A 24627-nucleotide genomic window follows, 5' to 3' on the forward strand; every position below is an offset into this window, starting at 1 on the left:
CCTTAAATATATAGTCTAGGCAACATGGTATCAGGGGTTAAGACAGAAATGCCTTGTTGCTACCCACAGAAAACATCAAACATCACTGGAAATGATGCCGAAACAGTGTCATAGGGTGACAGAAGGATGAGACCACCAATTTAACATGAGCTGATGGCAGCAGAGAGCAAAGTGTCGGGTAAACCGGGAGAAAAGGAGTGAGTCTGTGAGCGTCAAAGAAACAGTTAACGGCCAGAGCTGTGAAATCTGATGAAAGGCAGCTAGACAGACAAGAGATGAAAGACAAAGAGGCGGAGGAGTGAGGAAGCACACGACAGGCCCACAGAGAGGCACGTATTTACAGTACATGGAGCAGTGGGAACAAAACCAAGTGAGCCACAGTGCACAGCAGAGCAGTACCGTGTGTCACACACACACACACACAAAATTAAACACAATTTACAGTTGTCAGTGAATTTTTCTATTGTTCAAAAACTAAACACCACACACCTGGGACAACAAAACTACAAGTGGACTGCTCCTAATTATTCATATGACTTTACAGTGATTTTTAAACGCTTTATCATTATAATTGTTTTTTATTCTGATGAGAAAATATTACACTTTGGTGACGAATGGGAAGCAAGAGGGAGCTGGAGCTGGAAACCTGAAACTGTCTGTTTTATTGCCTGCACGTCCCTCCCCATGGCAAAAAGATTATTTTATTATTGTCGAGGTCATGCCCCTGTTACATTACCAGAGTGAGTAAAATGCCTCACAAGTATTGCTGTTTTCACAAACTTTATTTCTCTGACTCCAGGTGATTGCTTCCATCCACTTTACTGTAGCATATTTCCACTTCAGCTTCCCTGTTTGCTCCAACAATCACTAACACAGATATGTATGTTTACATTTGGATGGTTTTTTTAGATTCAGTACCAAGCACTTAACTGAAAGTCCTTGTCCTTGATTGATGACTTGATGGAGAATCACATGAACACCTGATGTTCTAAGACAATCACATCCTAGAGTGAATGCAAACAAGATGAATCTGTCCATAGGAGATCATCAGCTGTCTGTGTATCCATGGCTCTGCTCATCAGCCCAGGCCACAATACAAAATCTAACATCCTGCAAGAGTTTTTTTCTTACATGTTGGCAGGCAGTTTGTGTCTTAGTCCCTCTGAGTCTTTTCTGGTAAGTGACAGCTGAGGGTCCTTTTTCTGAGGGGAGGCAGTGTTGGAAGGGGCGGCTGCATTTGCTGACTGTGTGGGTGCAATGGGAGATGCCTGAGTGGTCTGGATGGGGGCAGAGGGTGTGTTGACTTTTGAGGAGTGGGTAGCGACACCTTGGGAGGTTGCTGCTTGTTTTGGGGGCTGAGATTGGACACTAGGGGAAGTGGTGGGGGTGGAGGACTGGTTCGGGTTTAATGTTGCTGAGGGTGAAGTTTGTTTGATGGTACGGCCTGAGCCTGAAGTGGGACTTGGAGTGAGGACGGGGGAGGTTTGCTTCACAGGATGAACTGAGAACGTTACTTTAGTTGGGGAGCTAGTACTAGCACTAGTTGGAGCAGGAGTTGAAGTTTGGGTTGGGGTGAGAGATGAGGCTTGTTTTGGAATCTGGCTTGAAATGGGCCCTCTGACTATGGGGGAGACAGTCGGCTGAAGACAAGCTGTTGGAGGTTGGGGTTTACTCAGGGAGGAAACAGATGCAACAGGGGTGGGAGGTGTCGGGGTAACTGGTGTGATGCTTTGAGTAGGAGTGTGGGAGGGAGTAGATGTTCGGGAGCGGGCAGTCTGAGTGGGAGTTAGTATCGGAGAAGGGATTGGCGTCAGGGCGGGGCTGGTGCCAGACAGTGGAGAAGCAGATGGAGGTGTGTTGGATGCTTTAGCTCTGGGGCTCTGGGGATGTGGTGGTGAAGAGGAGACCAAAGAAGAAGGAGGAGAAGAGGATGTAAGAGATGACTTGGTCCCATAAGGTTGAGGTAAGGGAACAGGGGTAGAAACAGAGGATGGAGGTGGTGTGGAGGATGGAGAGGGAGAGGAAGAGCAGGGAGATGGTGCAGGAATTGGTTTGGGACGGGTAGTTGAAGACCGCGGGCTTGTTCCTGCTGACGGAGGGGTGGAACACGGGGGAGGAGAGGAGGAGCGAGAAGGAGTCATTGGGATTGGTTTGGGGCGAGGTGTATGGGTGAGTATATGTGTAGGGGATGAGGGAGTGGGTGCAGGAGAAGGTGTAGCAGAGGAGAGGGGGGGCTGCTTTTGAGGCAAGGGAGGTTGCACAGAAGCAGTGGAAGGTGTGTGTGCAGCTGCGGGTGTGGGTATAGATGCTGATTGTGGGTATGTTGCCATGTTTGCAACCTGTGCTATAGTGGACTGAATAGGAACTGTGGCCTGTGCTTGTGCATTAAATGGCATATTTGTCAGCAGCTGTACTGGAGGGTTAGATGTCAGCATGCCTGCACTGCCTCCTCTGGCTAGCTGCCCTGCCAGGAAAGGACCTGCCAACAAGTTACCACCAGAAGCCTTCCGATGAAGAGGTGGGTGAGGCTGCACTCCGACCCAAGAGCGGTGAGGCAGAGTGGGCTGTGAGGCAGACAGCAGCCTGGCTTCCTGGGTGAGTCTGCCCAGAGCTGGCAGACACTGAGAGCTGTTTCCTCCATGACGTAACAGAGCCTCTTTTGCGCCCTGCTGACTCGCAGTGTTGCTATCTGACTGGCTGCTGGAGGCAGCAGTTGGATTGGCGGCTGCTACCTTGTGAAGCGGTGGAGCTGGCCCTGTTCCTGTTGGCGTTCCCAGTGATCCAGCAATCACTGAGGGATCAGGCTGAAGACGGAGGCTGTAGTGGAGAGTCCTTCCTTGTTGGACAGAGACTGGGACAGAAGAAGCAGGAGTGGGTGGAGTTTTAGCAATAGGGGGTGATGTCAACCCACCAGGGGGGGCCATGGTGGAGGGGGAGATGGGAAAGCCTCCCCTCGGAGACAAACCACCCATTCCTCCCATTGTCATCATCCCAATGAGAGAGCTCACAGAGGGGCGGAGAGGCTGCAATATGGGGGCACGAGGAGGAGAGAGAGGGAAGGATGAGGAGGGGGAGGGGGAGATGACAGGGGAGGGCAGGAAGAAAGTCCCTCCAAGAGCATGCTGCTGCTGCAAATGCTGCAGCTGTTGCTGTTGCTGCTGCTGCTGGTGCATGAGGGCAATGGCCACATTACTGGTGGCAGCTGCAGTCTGCAAGGGGGCATGGACCAGAGGTGCCCATATGACAGGGCGGGGCCGAGGAGACACTGTGCCGCTTCCTCCCATAATGCCGCCCCTTCCTGCAGCGGCGGCCGCGATCGCATCCTGCATGGCCGGCATGCTGTCGTGCTTAACAATCTGCTGCACCAGCATGCTGTCACAGGAACCCAGACCAGCAGCCAGACCACCTCCAGCTCCCGGACCTCCACCACCGCGGCCTCCACCACGACCCATACTGCCTCCCAGAGAACCACCCTGGGATGACTTCCGCATGAGCATGGAGTTCTTCCTGCCTGTGAAGAAGAAGCAAAGAAAATATGAGAACAATATGAGAACATTCATCATGTCAGCTTTTATTCCTGACTTTGAGAAGTGTTTGGCAAGGTCATTGTTGAAGTGACTGTACAGATAAGGTGGTGAAGCAAATGAATATAGAAATCACACTCAAAGAGTTACCAATGCGGTCCAGTCGGTCAACAGCAACAGTCTCGAAAGCACGGCGCATCATCGGGTGTTCCTCTAGGACCTCGTTAAAGCTGTCCACGCTGAGAGAGTACAGGCGGCAGTATGTGTCTGCACGGACGCTGGCTGTCCTCCGTCCACGGGTCAGCAGACAGATCTCTGTTAATGGCAACAGAGACAATGACAAGCGGAGGACATAGAAAATAAGATAAAGGCACCAAAACGGTCTGCAAGACAAATTAACCCCACGTGCCTTCTTCCTCAAAAACTACCTAAACACGCCACAATGTCCTCACCCCCAAAATAGGAGCCGTCGCTCAGCTTGGTTTCCTTGTTGCCACGGGTCAGCACACTGACTCGTCCATGCTGGATGAAATACATCCTCCGTCCAACTGTACCCTCACGAATGATAAAGTCTGATGGCTGAAACACTTCAAAACGGAGCTTGGTCAGCACAGCAGTCACAAAGTTGGGATCAGCGTTGGCAAACAGTGGCATGTTAGCCACCAGGCTACGGCAGTTAAAGCTGACAATCTCCTAAACAAGAAAAAAAAGTAACAAAGAGAGATAAAAATAGGAGTGAGAGACTTTTGCTGAAGACGTGAATACAGCACGTGTGGGTTGAAGGTGTCGTTTTGTGGGTGCGTGTGACTTCATTACCTCTTTTAGTGGCTCACTGAGTTCTCCCAAGATGTTCTCCTCATCAAACATTTTGCCCTGGAAGCGGTGCTCATAGTACTCATGAATCTTTTGGCGGACATCTGCGGGAAGCTTATGGAATGACATGTACTGCTCCACCTGCTTGTACTGTAATGACACACAAGCACAAAACACAGTGAAATAAAAAAGGAAATCAAATCAATCAATATTTCCTTTGAAACGCCGACACGTTGAAAACGTGCCGAACAGAAGCTACAGGTTTATGATTTCTGATATCATCCCTTTCTCACTACACCCACCACACTCAGTTTCAGTAGTCAGGTGTAATGCTGAACAACTGTAATTTTCACATCTACAAATGTGACACTGTGTAGAAATGTTTACATATGAACAGTATTTTTGTTGCACTGTAGGCACTGTAGATGCATTTGCAAGGCAGATGTTTCCTTTCTTAAACAGTTTGAATTAAAGGGCACCATTGTGCTTTAAATAAGTGAAGGCATGTTTCACATGTTACCAGAAGAACTAATTTAGTTCATACAGAGGTTAAAAACAGATCTTTTGAAGACCAAAAAAACAAGAAAAAGAAAAAAGATTATCAATAAAAGATGTTCATCTTTTATTGTTGGTTGCAGCACTAGGCAAAAATTGTAATGTCCAAACTGTTTGAGTACAGGGGGAGACACAGCTGCAGTAACAGATGGACATTTGTCATGTTTCACCTTTTCTTGATACTGTCGTCGGGAGGAGTCCAGTGACTGGATGAGAGCGGTGGCGTGGCCAATAAACATGGCATAGCAGGTGGCACCCACGATCATACTGAGCATGGTGAGCCACACATCAGTCATCCCCTCTGGAGCCTGAGCGCCATACCCGATGCACAACATGTGGCTCATGGCTTTGAACAGAGCATAGGAGTACTGCACGCCCCATGTGTCATTCTGTGAGAAGGAGACAGAGGAAGAAGTTTCAAGTGTTAATTAACAGGCGTTGCAATATCGAACTGTTCTTATTTTAGTCAGGAGCTGTTTTCCATCAGAGACGCTCCGCTACAAGGCTGCAGAAAACACACATATGAGTTAGAGCACTATGCATGATTAATAAATGTTCTGTGTGTGTACGCTGTGTTGTAGGTTACATGTGAGTCCAATTACTAAGATGTTAATGGTCCAGCGGATGAGGGGACCTTCTCTGGGGAAAATCCCGGCATCAGCCTGCTTAGCAACAGTCACTTAGGCAACCAGTAGGACATGAGTCAGCTATACACAGAGCTGTGTATCTGTGTCCATGGGCCGCAAAAAAAAGCCTACAAGCATGAGGTAGAATATCCAGCAGGTCCCCAGGCCTTCCATTGTTTGCATGCATTCACACCTCCACCTGATCTCTGCTGAGCTTTTTAATTAGAGAGTCTTTTTTATTTTTGTAATGATGATACTCAATCTTATTCCAAAAGGACATGTCGCTGCATGAACCAATTAATTCAGAATCAGCAAACCGTGCCTGATATAATCTGACAAACAGCTTCGCTCTCTTCACTCACACAGATAAAACCAGATCTTTTCAGAATCAGAGGTTTGCTTCCATATGAAATAAATATTGCACTCACTGTTCAAACAAGCTCAGATAGCCCTTTGTATGATTAATTTAACTCCGGCTGGAGGCGTCACATCCTCTGTATTGTTTACCTGATAATAAAATCATTCACCAAAACATATTAATAATAACACACTTGCAGTAGAGACTCACCACCATTAGATTCTTGGAAACCCAGCAGTCAGGAGGGAAGTCCTGTAGCATCGGGACCAAAAACTGGAGACAGCCGTCCCAGTGGCACAACAGCAGCATCATACCAATCAGGTTCACTATCCTCACCATGGCACTTGCAAGGTCATACGTCATATGAAAGATCTGCAAAGAGAGAAGGGAGGAGGGCAGATGAGGATAAAAGAGCCTTGATCTACAGCACAGTATCCAAAAACCTGGGTGCTTCTACCATCAAATATTTCAGAAGATGTGTCATTTTTTAAATATTATATGACTTTGAACATCTTTCACATAAGTATTGACTCTGCTCTGTCTCTCTCTCTCACCTCCTCCCACTGGTGGATGTAGCGGATGAGTCTGGACAGGCGAAGCAGCCGAAGCAGGCTCAGGATTTTGGTGAAGCGGACAATGCGCAGGGCTCTGGCCGTCCTGTAGACCTCAGAGTCCAGGCTGTCCACCATCAGGAAGATGTAGTCCACTGGGATAGACGACACAAAGTCCACGAGGAACCAGCTCTTCAGGTAGTTCAGGCGAATTGCCCTGAATCAATGAAAGATGGAAGACTGGTGACACTCCTCATTTGGCAGGCAGGCTTTATGGAAGTGAGCCCGACATTTGTCTGGCGTGAGCAGCCCCTCATCAATATTAACTAGGAACACACTGGAACTTGAACAAAGCCGTGCTAGTGGCTGCTCATCACCTTTTCACATCTCACACACAAATTTGCTTGAACACAAACCGCTGCAGACGACCACAGGAAGCACATTTAAATTTATGTCAGCAGCTTCACTGTATTGATATTCCAGAGCACACACTGACCTGGGGTCTAACAATATCTCGGTGCTGTCTTCCTTTACAATGCCAGTCCTGAAGTTGAGAACCAGGTCGACCATGAAGAGGGTGTCAGAAACCACATTGAAGATGATCCATGAAGGAGTGTTCTCATCTCTGAAGAACGTGATGCCCACTGGCAGGATGATTAAGTTGCCCATCATCAGCAGTAACATCAACAGGTCCCAGTAGAATCTACAGAATAAAGAAAACAAGAGTTTTAACATCTCAACAGGCAGAGCAAGGAGGAAAAAACAAGGAATAAAGGTAAAAGAAAAAGAAGAACGAAGCATCTGTGCTGAGATTGTGTAGAATATAGTTCCACATCATAACCCACTCTGTGAGATTTTGGTAATTTTGTACAGATTCCGCTCCAACAGAGCAGAATACAAACAATAACAACAATGTATCCACCATATTAATGCAAAAAAAATTGTTTGACTGGATTTGAGAAGGAGAATAAAGAAGCTCCATTTGCATGTCCGTCTGTTCTGCTGCTGCATACAGAAGAAGCACAAAATGTATGACTGTCCTCTGCTGAAAATATTCACATCAAAAAGACTCGAAATGATTGCTTGTGTGAGTCACAATGAATCAAACGTTCCGATAAACAGCAGAGGTCAAGACATCCTGACTGAATCATCCTACATTTCCCATAATGCATAATTCCCTGAAGCTTCCTGCCTGACAAATGATCTCACATTTGAAACCTGCAAAACCTCTGCCAAAAATAAGCACTGTGTGTTTGTAACGCTTATAAAACTCCACCAGAAGAACTGACAGCTGATTTTCCAGCTTTATCCCACAGGGAGCAAACTTAACTTCTCTTCAATCGCTGAACCAGACTGCATGTGTAAGAACTTAAGGAACACTAAGAAGTGCAAATTCCCCTTTGTAACAGGGGAGGAGAGACCAGCATGGACCAGTATAACAGAGCAGAGCTGAATATAATTGAGAAACAAGCAGACAGGAGGACAAATAACCTCGGCACGCGTGATCAATCTGTATTTCGTACAGGACATTTTTCTTTGACGCAGGCCCCTCGTAAACATGCTGGGAATCAGTCACGTCACTTGGATTCTGGAAGTGATCAAAGTCTGACAGAAGAGTGGATCCAATCATCTGGAGACGACTGCTGTCATCTCTGTGGCTTTTCTCCTAATCCCTTTATCCATCACCTTAACCCATGTCAGTGTCTTGCTTCTCCCCTCACTGTCTCCCTCATTTATTCTCTCTTTTCCTGTGTCAAAGTACACTCGAGCTCTGTAGTCGATCACTATTGAGCGCTAATTTAGTAACACAACCTCATGGTGTGATGCTACCGCTAGACTGATGAAGATTAAGCATGCATGAGTCATCACTCTGCCACACACACTCAGTGACTTTGTCACTTACACTGACAGATGTATCACTTCATGGCCATAAATACAGGGATTATTTACAGCAACACACACAGCAGCTCTGGAGTGGTGGAGACTTCATCCTGACCTGCAGAACAGGCTTTGATAACTCTGATTATCACAAATCTGCAAATCACATTATACTGTAATACAGATTTGACCTCACAGACAATCTTAGACACAAAATCATTTTGCCAATCAACTGGAATCATGCTTCCAGCTTTTCAGATTATCATCTGAGTGTTAGGGGTGTACTTAGGTTATAATACTTTTATTTCCTCTGTGTTTATATTTCTGGTACATTTTGTGGAAGGAGGTTGCACATTAAGTTTTAGTCCAGCTGCCACAGACCCCATCTTTGTACAAGTCAAAGTCTTATAATACCATGTGACATCATTGTCACCATCAAAACTGGTGATTAGATTCTGGTGATGCGATAATTGTTTGACAATGACTTACAACCGTGAAAATACAGAAAACATAACCAGAAGAAACCATCTTTAAACCTTCGGAATTATCCCTCAGAGATTTGAACTGCACCTGTTTGTAAGCAGGTCTGTGTAGTCCATCTCCATCCACCTTATCAATCACATCTCAAACATCTTATTGGCTGACTAACATCTTGCGCTACATGTGAAATGCTCCATCAAACATTATCCATTATTTCAAAAAACATGATAGAAATGAGGCTTGTAACCTTTCATGAAGTCATTAAAACTCAGTCCACATCCAGCAGGACCACTAAAACACTTTATCATGACATCCTTTGCTTTCAGCACATTTTAATGGTAACTTCAAATGTGCTGTATTTTTTGAGGTCACTTGAATACTTGTTGTCTTTGCTCATGGCTAAATATAGAACATAATTGCACCCTTTTAAAGATCTTTAATAATTATATGTATTTTTATTGTCTCCTCTTGGTGTTAATCCATTATGATGTGTGAGTTTGCACCATACACATCGCTGCACAGTAATCACCCTCTGCCTATCAGAGTTTTCTGTCCTTACTAAGACACGCCAGCCAATTCAAGCTTGAATTTGACAAACGAGAACAACCACACAGACACGAATACATCAGATCCTAATGGAAAATGAATATGCCATCTCAGAATAAATACCTGACAGGACCTGCTGTCTGATCTGCCAACTGTGGACTGATGCAACACCGGGTAGCTTAATGTGTGCAGCACACACACACACACACATAAGAATTGCAAATGCAATCAAAGCTGCTCTCCATGGCCTCATCAGTATTCCATTTTGAAAACAGGTGCTGCAGGATAGCTGACCTGCATCTACCTGCTCAGCTGTCGTCAAACCAAACACTAATTCTACTGTAATTGAGGCCAAGTGTCTCCTGAGTAGCCTGTGATTGGATCCCTGTTTGCACTTGGCCACATGTCAGTTTCCACCAAGTTTCTAACCATCACCCTGTAAGAGACATATTACTATTAACAACATTAACTCTTTCAGCACCACTCATCTCAGCTGACCTCCACGGCCTCTTCTCTCTTGTTATGTATTCTTATAGGTGCAGCCACATCTTTTCTTAATGAGGTGAAGGGTGTGAGAGCTTATCAGGAAACTAGATAATGGCAGACCCACACAGAAGCACACATATTGCCACACGTACGCTCAAAGTGCTTTGGTGCTCAAGGTTGATGCCAGGACAAAAGCCTATAAAGGGGCTTTGGAGGTGATCTGTCTCCTCTCACAGAGTTCCTCCTCAGACGTCGCTGCAGACTACAGGTACTTACCTGAAAAATTAGATGACTGAATTATGCATAATGCATACTCAAGTTGCATAATTTACAACATCATACATAATTGATCACAATTCAATTGTAGATGTGCAATAGGATAATTAGGACTATTAACATCTCTGTACATTTTGATAAATATCATTAAGCACAGGATAGACTGAGATTCAGCTGGGAAAAGGCAAAGCTCCCTCTGTTCCTCCCCACCATCATTCATTGTATCAGCGGCGAGCAGCCGGCGCCATAAGAAGCAGAGTGAGAGATCTTTAAATTGACAGACAATACAAAATGACACTCTATGAGTGAGTGTGTGTGTGTGTGTGTGTGTGTGTGATGAAACAAAAGTGGGCCAGGAGCCTTGGGGATCAAGTCATCCATTGTTGCAGCAGTCTGTCTGGAGAATATGAAGGCTGTCTCTCCCTCCACTGTCCACCTGCGTATAGAAATTAAGCACTGCCATTGTCTGTATGTAAGAATGAGACCAATTCTCTCCTCTACACAACTTCATTCATAAACTTGAAGCTTCTTGATGGGAATACACAATCAGGCGTATCTCTTGCTTAATACCAGCCTCAGTTGTCTTTTTCACCACATTCTCCTGCTGACTCTTCAGCTCAGGTAGCAGAAAAACCATTAAACCCTCATGTAGAGTCACCAGCAGGGAGTGCTGCACTGGGTTTATCAGCTGTCAAAAAACACTCTGAAGCTTTCACCTAATGGAGATGGAAGGCATGTTACACCCCTTTCCTTAATTTATGAAACATTTGTTTTTCTAGAAACACACTTCAGTCCCTGTCACGTCTCCATTCCATCTCTGCCTCTATTCGTCTCCCTGCCAGCTATTAAACGTCATTACATCAATTTTATCTGTCCTTTCACCTTCCCAGCACTTCCTATAAGCCCCCCTGTGTTCTGAGGAACATATTAGCCTTCTGTGGCATTTCTCCCCATTTCCCCTGTTCTAACCTTAATAGGCTGCTGAAAGATCTGTTTTCAGGGTCCTCCCTCTATTTAAGCATCCATCATTATACCTCAAGTGTATTCTTTTAAGTAAAAACACGTTCAGCTTGCTTTGATCCATATTTCTAATCAAAGAACATTTTGTGTATTTTATATACTACAAGTCCCATTTATTTTACAAACCTGTGGGAGCAGGGAGCAGCATGTGTATGTTTGTGTGTGCGACTCCACACCTGAAGTCACTGTAGGGGTGTATGATCCACGATCCAGCTGATTTCAGTCTCTCCTGCTCCTGTGCCACAGCTTTGTGGGATCCGAACATGCGCAGACTGAACTTGTTGACCCCAGGTTGAAGCATGGCTCCAAACTGTCTCTGGATGAACGTGCTCTGGTTGGAGTTGCTGTAGTCCTCTCCGTCCAGCCCCATGCCGAATCCACCCAGTCCAGATTGACCCACCATCTCAGGTGTTCCTGCTGCGGTGGTGTTGCAGGCTGTGGTGGTGGTGGTCTCTGCGCCGGTGGCTACCACCATGACTCCAGTCCCGCTGGAGGAGGTGGAAGCCAGGGCGGCCCGAGAAGCAGCAAAGCCGACTGAGCGTGGAGGAGGGTGAGCTGTGCTACAGGAGGAGGGCGGCGGAGGCGGCAGGGGCACCGGGGTGGTTGGGGTGCCTGCTGTGCGTAAGGGAAGGCCATCCCTGGTGGAGGAGCTCATGATGGAGAGGCGACGGCCGCGTCCACTTGAGGAAGTGATGTCTGTCCCGAAAAGGCCTTTCTCGCCCTCCAGCGAGGCCTGGGACAGCCTGTAGCCCGGCGAGGGCAGGCTGCCCTTACTGCGCCTCTTCGAGTCCCCCCCGTTACGTCGGGAGAGGCTGTCACCACCAGACCCTCCGGCGCCACTCACACCTCCAGCCACCCCGTCCATCCCAAATCAGGGAAAAGGAGGCGTATATAACCTGTAACCCCTCCAGGAAAACTACTGTTTAGTACTGTCCACCTGTCTAGATTACATACAGGTGAGAAAGGCAAAGTCAGAATGTTTAATTGAAGCGAAAGAAAGGTGCTCAGTGTCTGTACTCATTCTCCTGAAGGAGACACTTCACATCTCCGCCGACTCTCCTCGGATGTGGCCATCCTTACCTCAGTGCCCTTGGAGAAAGCCCCATCCAGACAAAAATCCCCACCCTGCTATAGTGCCTTCACTTTTCCTCTTTTCTGTCTGCTTTGTCCTTACAGATGTTTCTCTACCATTCCTCCTTCCTCGTCCTTGAAACGTTGCTCTCCGCCCGAGGCCCTCCCTCTCCTCTCCACAGCCGCCCTCAACGCGCCGACGCCGGTCATATCGGCACCAGACTCCCGGTCTATTGTAGATAACGGCGCTCGACGCTCATTGGCCGTCGGTGTCCTCTCAGTGTAGCCTATATGTCCAGGGTGCTCACCCAATTTTGCCCTTTTCAGCGTACATCATTATGTAAGGGGCGTCTTGGGCGGTGAGATGGTGGAGTAGGAAACATTCATCCGAGGATGAATGACAAGGACACTTCTCTGTCAGGGGGGTGGTTGTTAATGGACATAAGAGACGCACGTTACAGGCACACACAGGCGCTCACAGTCCGAGGCGCACTGATTCATTCTGACACGCACACAGCACAAACATAGTCTGAGACACACACGGCAGCGGAGGTCAGTCCAGTTACCCCAAACCCTAGCCCACGTTTCCACGGAGTGTGTGACACGTTGTCATTCTCAGTATCCGTGCGGGAAACACCTTCATCATGACGAGAAGCGCACCGGAACACGGTGCTGTCTGTCGGTGACTGAAGCGCTCAGACAGCGCGGTGACAGAGAAGAGACCACCGGCTCCACCACAGCGCTAATTCATAAAACTGCTGCCGGGATAAACTTGGTCAGGTGGTGACTATCTGACGCTGGAAATCTTGTGTTCTCTCATCAGCAGGCGCTGCTGTGTGTTCTCACTTCTGCCGACTTTCAATGACACTGTCCAGACCACAGGGTTACGAGTGTCCTTTCCCCTTTCCCCGGATTCAGCGCTTTACAGCTGCTCCAAGCGGCGCGCTCACCAGCCTCCTGAAAATAAAACAACTTGTTGATCGTTAAGACGATTGCTCCTCCGCAGGCTGTCGGCGCGAATGAAGTCCAGCTTTCACTTCTCTCTCTCTCTCTCAGAGGTCGAGCAGGCACGTCCAGAGAGGCGCGCGGCGCATGCAAATGACTTATTAAATAAATAAATGTGTATATAAAGGCCTGGATCTAATCGGCCTGTTGCCATGGCATCCGCACCCCCATCATCCGTCCCTCAAGGCCGCATGCCCGGCCGGCGCAAGACGCACGCATCTCTCGCAGGTAGCTACAGGTCGCGCGTCATCGCCTCTCACCAATGTGGCGAGGGGGTGAGCGCATGATGGAGGGAGCGGTGATGAAATCCAGCCGTAAGGAGACGCACAGAGCGCTGTTTAACGATGGTGAGGAGTCAGGAAGAAATAAACTTCAACCTAAATGCAGTGAGCTTATAGGTGGAACAACATGACATGTTCCTGTTGAAATCTGATGTTTGTTAACGAGCAGATTTCTGTTGATACCACATGATAATACCTCATATGAACCCTAGACCCGTTTAACTTGAAACAGCATACTGCCCCTGTTTTGGTAAGGAGTCTGAATTTTCATGTAGGCTTTTGAATATTATTTGCCTCCTCTTGGAAATATAATGATCAGACTCTCTATGTACTTTGTGAAAGAACTGTTATTAGGCCATCCACAAACATATTTACAGTATCTGTGTCTCTGTAAACGTGGCTATTAGAGGCAGAAAGAGAATGGGATAAACTGTGGGAGGAGCCATCCAAGGTCATTAGAACTGGAAAGGAAAGACCAAAGAAGAATGAAGAGGAGGAGGAAGATGAGGAAGAGGAGGTCTGTAAAAGCATGGCTGTCACTGAGAAAGGATTATTAGTCATGAGAAAGCCCTACACAGGAACAGATATAATTACTTTACGGCAGAACAGTAAGCAGATGTGGCCATGTGGGTCATCTGAGTGTACAGAGGGGATGTAGTCTCTGTGTCTGCTCATGATAGACAAAGAATTGTGAGACAAGTTCAGAGACAACACCCTGTCAGTGATGGAGATATATGAAACACCAGGCCCAGCAATAACAGGAGATCAGCATGATAAAGTTAAGAGTTCAAGTATTATTTAAAGGGAGTCATTACTTTTTTTAATAAACACAAATTCCACATTCATGGCACTGGCTCTTGGAGCAGCGAGTGTTTCCCATAATGCTTTAGCTTTAACTTAAGTGGGTGTTTCCTAAAACATTACTGGCTTCTGAGTCAAATGAGGTGCTGTTTTTATGGGACAGTCACAGCCCTCATAATGTTGGTGTGCCGGGAGCCGGGGATCCAGCCGGTCACCACGATCACCATGTCGCCTGATTTGAAGAATCCTCTTGCTTTCCCTGTGGTAGTGGATAGAAAGGGAAACATGAGGGATACGAAGGCTTAATGCATGTACACACCATACACACACTGACACACAAAACACTGACCTAGGTCCATGCCAAAGTTGACCCTGTTGTCCACGTCGTCAGCCCAGACAGGAGCAGGCAGAGGGTGGTAAAGGACAGGAAACACGCCTCTTAACAGCTGGGACTGACGGGCAACCTGAGGGAGAAGAGAGACGCTTGTTTATATCACATTGAATATTAATTGTGTTTGCTATATTTAGTTATTTCTTGCTTGCAATTGAGCTTATGTGGCACTAATCTCAAGACTTAAACACCCACGATGACTCCATGATAGAGCTGTTGCGGTGGTTTGTGGATGCGCTTGTGGCTCCTTCTGTACCCGGAGTGCCTCATCACTGTTTGTGATGAATTTAACCATGTAAACACAAAAAATCTTACATTGTTTGGTGTTACAAAAGCTACTCTTACATTTGTTTCTTGGGATCCCTGGAAGGGCCACATTTATGCCAAACACTCCTTTAAACTTGTCAAGCATATAAATGATATCAAATTGTTATTAAATGGTTTTTCTCTAGCTCCATCTACAGGCCAACACGTCCTCTGAAACACATATAAATGAATGAATAGAAAAATACATTCATGCTTTCCTGTAGATCTACTTCACTGCACAACACTGTGGGAAAACGACAAGAATACAGTCACTAATAAATACTCTCACTCAGTGACTCCAGTCTGACAACACTGTTTAACACACTGCTTACAACAGACGTGTGAGTAAAAACTGACTGCATCTCATTCTGTTTCGAATAGTGTGACTCACTGTCAGTTGACAGTGTTTTAAAGGGAGATGATCAATGACACAACTCATAGTTGAGTTGTGTCATTGATCATACAGGCTGTACCTGTGGGGTCCTTGTGACTGCAACGATAGGACAGCGAGGGCGGTATCTGGACAGGAGATGTGCCGACCTGGAGAGTAGAGGAGGGACATTACATATTCACTGCATTATTAGGGAGCCTGTTTAATGCTCAAAGACACAGATGATGCAGACTCTGATCTCTACTGTTCATTGACTGAACACCATTCTTCTAACATATATTCTTTTCTCCTCTGTCTGATCCCCCATAGATTAAAAATGTCTGCCTGAGGCCACTGTAAGGCATAAACCTTCATCCAAGGTCACTTTGACTGCTTCTACTTGACATTTTTTTTAAATCAGCTGCACTCATTTGGCCATATTACACATGTCACAGAATACGGTAGGATAAAGTGCAGTATAGCAGTGAATTCATTATTTATACATTTATGCTGGGCACCTATGTATTTGTTTGTGTGTGTGACATGTCAGAGGAGGAGTATTTATTGTGCCAGGCAGGGGAGATCATGCGACAGTAGAACGAGCGCAATAAAACATCATAGTCAACATAAAACTCCACCCCAAAGGAGGCACGGGCAGGAAGCAGCCCTGCAGTACTTCAATCTGTAGCTTTGCTTTGGAAAACGGCTGTATGTTTGCAGAGATGGAAGAAGAGAAACTGGAAGTGAAATGTTTACTCAGGTGGAAGGTCTGATACAGGAATCCATTTATATTATCTGTGCATGCACTGAGGCTCCCCAGTATCCAAGAATAGAGCACTTTCCCTGAGCAGATTGAGGCATGTCTCTGAAAGCACAGACATATCAATATAATAATATGGGCTCAGTGCCATTAGGTGTCACAGTAAGCCATGAGAGTGAACCAAAATCCACAACAACAGGACCTCCCCTGAGTGGAATGCCGCCATCATTGCACTATGGTATGTCAAAATGTCTGCAGTGACAGAGAAAATAGACACATAGACACATTCTGTGATTATTCAAGGAGGTCCATAGGGAAATAGTGACATCACTAGGAGAGAGTGGTCCCTTTCTGGTACGGTGAGATCTTGAATATTCAAAGACACAGCTGATTTGTAAATAAGTAAAAATTATGTCAATGACATTGAATTTTATTCTACCTAAGCAACAATCAGCAGCCTGTTAGCTTAGCTTCGCACACAAGCATTGGAAAGGGAGCAGAAGGTAACAGAGTCTATCTACCAACACCTCGCTTTTGCTTTTTTATTGAAGAGCCTTGATGTTGTTGGTCAGACACTGTTTCAAGGGAAACTCCAAACTTCCAGGATGTTACTAGTCTTATCCACGAACATGTCTGTAACCCTAAACGTTTTTTTTTAAGAGTTTTAGAGGTGCTGCTGGGCCCAACATCACATTCAGACCCAGGTCAACCATTTACCCCTGATTCCAGTTGACAAGGTAAAAGCATAATTAATGTATGTCTAAACATTTAAATACGCATATTTTAATAGCTGCTACTTGGTGGACTGAATTGGATTTCATTGAAAGTAATCCTGATTTGTGCACAACTGTCTAATGCTGGAAAACTGCAACCTGAAATATGAAGTTTGTGTAGAAGTGCTAAATTCCAGATGGCCACAGAGCAAGTCCATTCACACAGGCCACCATGTTAACATGTAACTAAACAGAAGAAATAAATATGTTTAAGATGTCCATAGCTGGAGTCGCTGCACTAGGCTTCTTTAGGAAACATTTGGGTTCATTGAGACTTTATCCAAAGTTAATCCATGGTAGGTATACTCACCTGCCACTGGTGGTCAGGACTATGATAGCTCCAGCACAGCATTTAAAGGAGGATTCCACAGCTCCAATGGCAGTGACCTCTGTGGGGTCAGAGGAGAGAGGAGTGAGGCGGCGCAACTCCTCAAACAGCTGCTGGTGGAAAATGGCTGCCTCTGCCTCCCTGCAGATCTGAGACAGAGCAACAGAGACAGAGAGAGGGTGAGGGGTGGACAGAGAAATAGGGACTTATCAGGGGGCACAAAGTCAGATGTAACAGAATGGACAGGCTGTGTGCGTGTGCGCCAACACACACATACGCACCGAGTGCATCATTGCCACTGCCTCCACAGGAAACAGTCCCTTGGCGGTTTCCCCAGATAACATTACACAGTCGGCTCCATCCAGTACGGCGTTGGCGACGTCACTGCCCTCTGCTCTAGTTGGCCGTGGGTGAGCCACCATGCTCTCAAGCATCTACAAATACACACAGACATCAACTGATCCAAGAAAAAAGCCTTTCTTTATCATTACATGTCAGTTTCAGTGAGTTCTAGGAGAAAAACTCAGGGAGGAGATTCTGGCTTCTGGGATAAATGAGAGAAGATTTAGCCAGAGGAAAGCGAATATGACTGCGAAACTGACTCTATTTTGAGTCTATAAGCAAGGCAGACAGTTGGAAAATGAGATGAGAGCCTAGCATCGCCTGAGAGACTGCATTTAGTTAAGTAGCATCAGCTAATGCTGATTAGTGTATGTGTGTGGGTGTTGTTTGTGGGCTTAAGTTTCGAGTACCAAACCTGCTATAACGCTGTCACTCCGAGTCAAGAGCTGTGGCATAAACAAGATACAGCACTGTGACTCAACATGGCTGCAGGAGTGTCTGTGCGTGTGTGTGAGGGGTAAAGGGATGTGAGCATGAGCAAATGTGTGCATCTTTGAAAATGAATTTATCAGACAAGTGAATGTGTGAGTGCATTATGGTCGAGTGTGAAGGATCTAAATCTTTATTTTATCTGAATCCCTGTGTGTTTGTGTATGTGTGTGTGTGAGTTTCTGACCTGTGTGGCACAGATGACGGGCTTCCCCGCAGAGTTGCAGCGCCCAATCATCATCTTCTGGGCAATGAAGACTTTCTCTGCAGGGATCTCAATCCCCAGGTCTCCCCTGGCAACCATCACACCATCACTCTCAGCTAGGATCTCCTCAAAACTGACACACACAGATTAGGGGGGGTGAGGAGGCGAAGGATTGGTAATAAAAAGCAAGACTTGGACAAGAGCCTAAATAAGAAAGCAATGAGGAGGCAAACTGCTTGTGAATTATTAAATTGTGCTTGAAATTAATTATCTGGACAAAATCCAAACCCATATGTAAACCAGGAACAGCAGGAAGCAGTGATACAAAGCAGTTATAAAGATCACCATCTTTGTGTAAGTTAATCTTTTTTATCTAATCTGAAGAAGCCCATTACATTAGAGGCCCTATTTGAACACTGTCAGCAGGAAGCAGGAGAAATAAAATAATGTGTCAGATGTATTCAGAGGCAGCCGTAGCTCAGACAGCTGCAGAGATTCTGTGTAACATCCAGTGCTGACATATGTCCATCCTTCACTGACAGCTGGCTGCTGGCAGGAGGGGCAGATCACCATCAGTGCTGGATTTATGATTCCTGTCAGAGCCTCATTATGAAAGACTCACTGCCTTCAATCAGATGAGGTTTTTATGAGCATTTTTATGTCACTCACTTCTGAACTCCTTGCCGGCTCTCCACCTTGCTGATTACTTTGATGTCCCTTCCGTGCGGCCCCAGAGCTCGACGCACATCCTTGACATCCTGGGCCGAGCGGATGAAGCTGGCAAACACCATGTCCACACCCTGAGCCACCCCGAACCTCAGGTCAGCCTCGTCCCGCTCACTAACTGCCTGCAGGCCAATCAGGTCACAGCCGGGAAGGTTGACGCCTTTACGGCTGCAGAGCACCCCACCTGCTTCGACCACTGTGTCCACCCAGTCAGAGCCTGCAGAGGTTGCAGTCAGCAGAACGTTATGTAGAGATTTCTTTGTAGGTATACGTATCCCTGTCTTTTTTGGTAAGCACACACGTCCACAAATCTATTTTATACATCTTTAGACTGTGAGATCAATAAGCAGTGGGCGGTCAATCCAGCGGGTTGTACCTATTTCCAATACCCTAAGTCCAATCAGGCCGTCATCAATGTAGATCTTTCCTCCCTTTTGGAGCACTTTGGATATGTTCGGGTAGTCCAGCCAGATAATCTTTCCATCTGTCTTGTCTTTGTCACTCTCTGCTGTCACCACACGCACATGGCTGCCCTTTTCCAGTTCCACCTCCTCTTCTACTTTCTGCACACATAAAACACAAACAATCAGAATCACATTTTAAAACACAAGGAGGTCTAAAGAGACAGCTCATGACTTATATACATACTAAGTATTTAAGCTCACTCGTCCCTGAAGTGAATACATAAATACATGAATTATTTATAATTACTATGAGCTGCTTCACTGAAACTATGAGCTGCTTCACTGCTTCCACTCTCTGTGGATGAAGGGTTAAAAGCAGCTATAAAAGCATATAAAAGCAGTTGGTTAGTATTTGATTAATATGAAAATATATACATGAAAATAACTAAATAATAAATTACACATGTTGACTACAAATAAACTCCAGCGGCATGACTCAGCATGCAGTTCACGTCACGCGGAGTATTTTGTAAGCTAATCAAGCCATGAAGACGTTTCCAACAGCTCCCAGTTATTTGATTTGTTCAGCAAAGCAGACGGCACTCAACAACAACACAAAGACACAACACAACAAGATGGTGATGAAAAGGAGCCGGTGTAACAGTCAGACATATGTTCTGCACCTCTTATGTCTGACTGCATGTGACGGCTTGATTAGGCTTCGACTGTCTGATCTCACCCCTTTCACTAGTCCTGTGCGGATCTCTGGACCCTTTGTATCTAAGGCGATGGCAACTGGTCGATAATACAAAGGGTCAGGGGTTATTGTCTCCACCGCTTCTCGGATGTTTTTGATGGTTTCACCGTGATACTGAAAGACACAGACAGACAGTGAGTCAATAAAAAACTCAATATACATGCATACTGTTAAGCAAAGCAGTACAGAGACAAACAAACATACTGTTTACTGTACGTACTTCATGAGAACCGTGAGAGAAATTAAGACGAGCAATATTCATTCCAGCCTTCACCATCTCTTGGAGTTTGTGGACCGAACTAGAGGCAGGACCTGAGAGAGGAAAGAGTTCAATTAACTTATTATTATTGTTCACTGATCATTTTACAGAGCATCACTTTCTAGTTCCAGCTGACTTTATATGTTCTCTGTGACAAGCATCCTGAACATACAGTATCTGCATAGCCCTGAAATGATCCTAGATCTCTCAGGAGGATGTCCTTGCAGGTAAAGTCAAAAAGACCAAGCACTGGGCCTGATGAGGAGCAGAATCCGCACGGGTAAAGAGCCAATCTGCCATTTTTAAGGTGGAACCTGAGAGATTTCTCTTGTAATTTGTCTTAAATGAGACTTCAGAAAAGAGTAATGCTCCAGCCCACAGACCCACTGTGGTGATGATGGCTGCCCTCCAGAGATGCAGATGTGAACTCTGACACTCAACATCAGCTCTGAATGGAGCTCACCAGCCACCATTTGGACAGATGGTTGCCCCTGTGGATCTCATTCTGGAGGTCTAAGAGGCTAACGTAGGATCTGCATGCTCCATGACTGCCAGGATTCATGTGTTAAATGTAAGAAGGGACCACGTTTAAAAACTAAATGTGACTCCTTGTTTGTTATTTTGAACATGAGATCAGTGAACAAGCCTCTGTCCCCATAAGGACTGGACAACACTGTCTAAAAAAGTCACAGCCTGACTGAGAAACTCTTTTTCTAGCAGACAAAATTTACAAGAGCTCCAAAAAGCCACAGCAAACAATCAAACCCTGCCAACACACTGAGGGCCACCCAGCACCCAGGAGCTGGCTGTCTGACAGCGAGCCAGAGACGACACTCTACAGTTGCCAGAAAACAAACTTGAAACTCAGACTGAATGTCTGTGAGGCCGGTTGTCACACTCACCGATGGTGCAGATTATGCTGGTGTTGCGTGCTGTGATTGGCTCCTGGTCGATGTCCAGCAGACAGAGATGCTCCAGGAAGGTGTCGGCCATGCTGGCGTCCAGCTGCTGGCGCTGGATGAAAGAGTCCGGCAGTGTCATCGTCTCTGAGTAGCGCCTGATGCGAGCTGCAGCGACAGAGAAATGTTGTCAGTGGTGTCATGAAACGCTGCTGCCAACTCCACCTGTGCAAACAAATGAACTAAACACCTCAAACAGACACAACTGTGCAGTTAACAAACAACACGTCTTCTGTGTGTTCAGAGAGGATAAAAATGGCAGCTCAGATATTAAATGTACGCTCAAAGAAGAGGAGGATTATGTGCATAGGCTGACCTGACATTAAACACTGCCTGGAAGGGTCATGGAGATTTACATGCTGACATTCAGCTGTAGTATGAGTCCGTAATATGAAAGCAATACACTGCTGCTCTGCAGATATTCTCTGACAAACAATAAATGGAACTGGAAAACAGACAGAAGGGCTGTTGGTACAGGGGGAATATGAATGTTTATAGGTTGACATTTTCAGCAAATGAAACCAGGAGATTACCAAACCGGCAACAGTTTAACTGAGAAGAACTATAGCAAGCTGAGGCATGCTGCCATTGTATGAGACTGGAATGACAGTGTGGGCCCTGGCGCTGCTGGAAATCCAACTATGAGAGGAATGCACCAGAACATTAAAGTTATGGGCCCAAAAACCAAAACTATGAGCTGAAAGGCTCCAGAACATAGATCATAATTTCATCACATTTTCACACATGAATGATTACCAGCGCCTCTGGTTAAGGCAGAAATGGGCGAAGTCTGGGTATTTACTGATCAGTATTTATCTTTGAAGGCTGTTGATGAGTCCTGCAGGACCTGCAGTTACTCACATGACCACACGGGGCATTGTGTCATTCACCTTAATAATCCAGACTGTTGTTTTGGTCAGTGTCACTAGGTTTGTATTCTGCCTGTCCTCTATCCAAACAGTTTCATCCAGAAATATTCCAAAAAAATGTTACTATGAGAACCCAGTGTCTCCACCACCAGCAGACATCACTACAGCCGAGAGTGCAAACCAGGAAGAGGAAGTGAAGCACATCTCTTACACACAAAGCACTATGGCACCTGCTGAGTATACAATGGCATCCATTTTAAACGATGTCACAGTCAGTCAAGCCTGCAATATCTGACACCACAGGAAGGAGAGAGTGAAGCACATGAGGGCAGCAGAACCTGACAGACAAGGTCGCTGCAGCAGGACAGAAGAAGTGAGAGTAGGACTTTAGCAGATTAATGAATCTAACACCAATTTTGTTTCATTTTCTGCACATCAGCTGAAGTCCTCTGCAGCAACCACACAAGGACAAAGCCTGTGGTCTGCAGAGCAGTGAAAGTGGAGGTGTTGCAGAATGCGCAAAGCTCCTCCATCCTGTGGATTCAGAATCCGTCAGTGTTTTCTCTCTTTCTGACTTTCCCTCCACCTCCCTGTGACCCAGTTCTGCCGCGCTGCTGCACACATCATTACGTGTCCCACTGAGATTCTCCTCTGACACATCCCAGAGTGTACACATGAAAACACACACACACACCTGCAAACACACACAGAGGTTACCTGTTACTGGAAGGCTGACTATAAATAAATCAAGCATCAGGTCAAAGACACCAAAGTTGCATATTATCAGCTTTTCTGAGGTGAACCAGGTGACCTGTGTGCAGTGGGTCACTCTCACATGAACACAGGTCAGTGTGTCTAATCCCAACCCTAAGTAAGTTTGCAGATCTTTTACCAACTTTCCACTAAAGTTCTAATAATCTGAGACACAATGAGACATGATCTGATCCGCGTGTTCAAAATGGCAAATGGAATGATAGAAGTTGCATAATTACTGAACGGCAAATGAGAAAGGATTAAAGATAAAACTCATTAACTACACACACTATCTTTCTCTGACAGATTAACCACTTATCTAAGAGTTACATCATTACAGAGTTGTACAAGAATGTAAAAAAACTGCTTGTGTCAGCAAAAGAAAATCAACAGCTTGGTCTCACTTACCCATTTTGAGAAAATTTTCCATTAAACCCACTACAGGCTGTTAGGGTCTCTGGACTATTCCCTCTGTCCTGTGCTCCGTAACGCTGTGCACTCACCTCTCCCTCTAAGACTTATGTTACCTGAACAAATTCAGCCTCTGACCCCTCGCACCATTTAGAGGGAATCCACACAGTTTGCAACATAATTTGGCAAGATGTTGCTAAAAATAGAAAAACTTCATGTCAATAGACAAGGTGCACTGCGGTACAAAGTGACACTTTGACACGTTACACAATCCTGACCTGAAACTGATGTTAAACCCAGAACAAGGACTGGACATTTTTGCACTACATACCCCTTATTATACAGCATATTATGACTGAATGACACACAGTAAAATCCCAAAGGTCCATTCACAGACAAATAACCAACAATTAAGAAGTAACAAATATACAGCAGAGCTCATTCTAACATGGAATGGAATATTGTTGTCTCCACAGTGAGAGTTTGTGGGTCTGAACATTCTGTGTTCACTCACTGCAGCAGGCTGCTATGTGAGACTGACAAATGAGGTGATGCATGAAGGTGATGTGTCTTCAATGCACTGACACAGTTCACTCAAAGGTTTGCGGCTGAGTGGAAGTGCACTCCGCAGTTGCATCTTTGCGCAGTCATGCACGCAGGCGAAGGTGTAAATCTTTAGCCAAAGCGCAAACAGACCTTTGTCCCTGAGCTGACTGGAGAAAACCAAGCCTGCAGTAAAGCACACGCCCGTGTGAGAGATAATAACACCGCGCGTAATTATGAGGCTGAAGTACAGGCTGCTTTACGCACAAAGAAGTAAGTCAGGCAATATGAAACCGAGAACGCACGAGCCCCGTGCTGCAGTTTCACTATGAAAACCTAAAACTTTCTCTCACGTGACTCAGACATTTCAACCTGGAATACAGTGTTAGGGAAGAATTATGTGTTAACCTGAACACGTAGAGCGATCAGAACCTGTCAGGCTACAAACATAAATAACCAGAGCAGGAGAACAACAACAGGACCCACTCCATCAAGTTTAAACCGCGTCTACAGAGCACAGAGCGTCATGTAACGTTGTAAAGTTTATAACTTTAGAAAGAATTGACCAACCTGCTGGATTCACGAAGCAGAAGACTGAAGGAAGAAGAGGAGGAGGAGGGACAGGCGCGACTCATGTCAGTGAATAATTGATGTGAGTTTTAGCGCCATCTGATGGACACCGCTGTTTTTTAGCGAGCTTAAGGAAAACAA

At 45.8% G+C, this 24627-nt stretch overlaps 2 protein-coding genes across 4 annotated transcripts; both read right to left on the reverse strand.

The window, feature by feature from the left end:
- Window positions 1-1127: 1127 nt before the first annotated feature.
- Window positions 1128-11978, reverse strand: LOC114448543 (potassium/sodium hyperpolarization-activated cyclic nucleotide-gated channel 1). The gene is made up of 9 exons (XM_028425549.1): window positions 11290-11978; window positions 6924-7130; window positions 6431-6644; window positions 6087-6248; window positions 5063-5281; window positions 4341-4487; window positions 3977-4217; window positions 3675-3839; window positions 1128-3511 (listed from the first exon to the last, which is right to left on the reverse strand). The coding sequence occupies exons 1-9, from the start codon at window positions 11976-11978 to the stop codon at window positions 1128-1130; spliced, it is 4428 nt and encodes a 1475-aa protein (XP_028281350.1).
- A 2286-nt stretch (window positions 11979-14264) lies between these two features.
- Window positions 14265-24569, reverse strand: pklr (pyruvate kinase L/R). 3 transcript variants are annotated; one of them, XM_028424902.1, is made up of 12 exons: window positions 24487-24569; window positions 21284-21448; window positions 20343-20434; window positions 20105-20236; window positions 19338-19524; window positions 18905-19178; window positions 18218-18368; window positions 17481-17633; window positions 17182-17348; window positions 15442-15508; window positions 14621-14735; window positions 14265-14530 (listed from the first exon to the last, which is right to left on the reverse strand). In XM_028424902.1, exons 2-12 carry the CDS (start codon window positions 21420-21422, stop codon window positions 14424-14426), a joined length of 1584 nt encoding a protein of 527 aa, XP_028280703.1. In that variant the 5' UTR covers window positions 21423-21448; window positions 24487-24569; the 3' UTR covers window positions 14265-14423. The 3 variants fall into 3 exon arrangements, 2 of the variants coding, with proteins under 2 accessions (XP_028280703.1, XP_028280702.1); XM_028424901.1 differs by lacking the exon at window positions 24487-24569 and adding an exon at window positions 23371-23485; XR_003671892.1 differs by lacking the exons at window positions 14265-14530; window positions 14621-14735; window positions 15442-15508; window positions 24487-24569 and adding exons at window positions 15533-16949; window positions 23371-23485 and having other exon boundaries at window positions 17059-17348.
- Between the last annotated feature and the right edge of the window lie 58 nt (window positions 24570-24627).

This window comes from Parambassis ranga, chromosome 16, assembly GCF_900634625.1.
Source record: "Parambassis ranga chromosome 16, fParRan2.1, whole genome shotgun sequence".
Taxonomy (NCBI): Eukaryota; Metazoa; Chordata; class Actinopteri; family Ambassidae; genus Parambassis; species Parambassis ranga.

Excerpts from the sequence above, each read along its gene's own strand:
- LOC114448543 (XM_028425549.1), bottom strand. The coding sequence starts at position 11,978 with ATGGACGGGGTGGCTGGAGGTGTGAGTGGCGCCGGAGGGTCTGGTGGT. Across the intron at positions 6,249-6,430 it reads ACATCCACCAGTGGGAGGAG|ATCTTTCATATGACGTATGA; the intron begins GTGAGAGAGAGA and ends CTCTCTTTGCAG. Across the intron at positions 4,488-5,062 it reads GACGACAGTATCAAGAAAAG|TACAAGCAGGTGGAGCAGTA; the intron begins GTGAAACATGAC and ends GTGTCATTACAG.
- pklr (XM_028424901.1), bottom strand. The coding sequence starts at position 23,392 with ATGGAAAATTTTCTCAAAATGG. Across the intron at positions 19,525-20,104 it reads GCACAGGACTAGTGAAAGGG|AAAGTAGAAGAGGAGGTGGA; the intron begins GTGAGATCAGAC and ends TTATGTGTGCAG. Across the intron at positions 15,509-17,181 it reads GTCCTGACCACCAGTGGCAG|GTCGGCACATCTCCTGTCCA; the intron begins GTGAGTATACCT and ends TCTACTCTCCAG.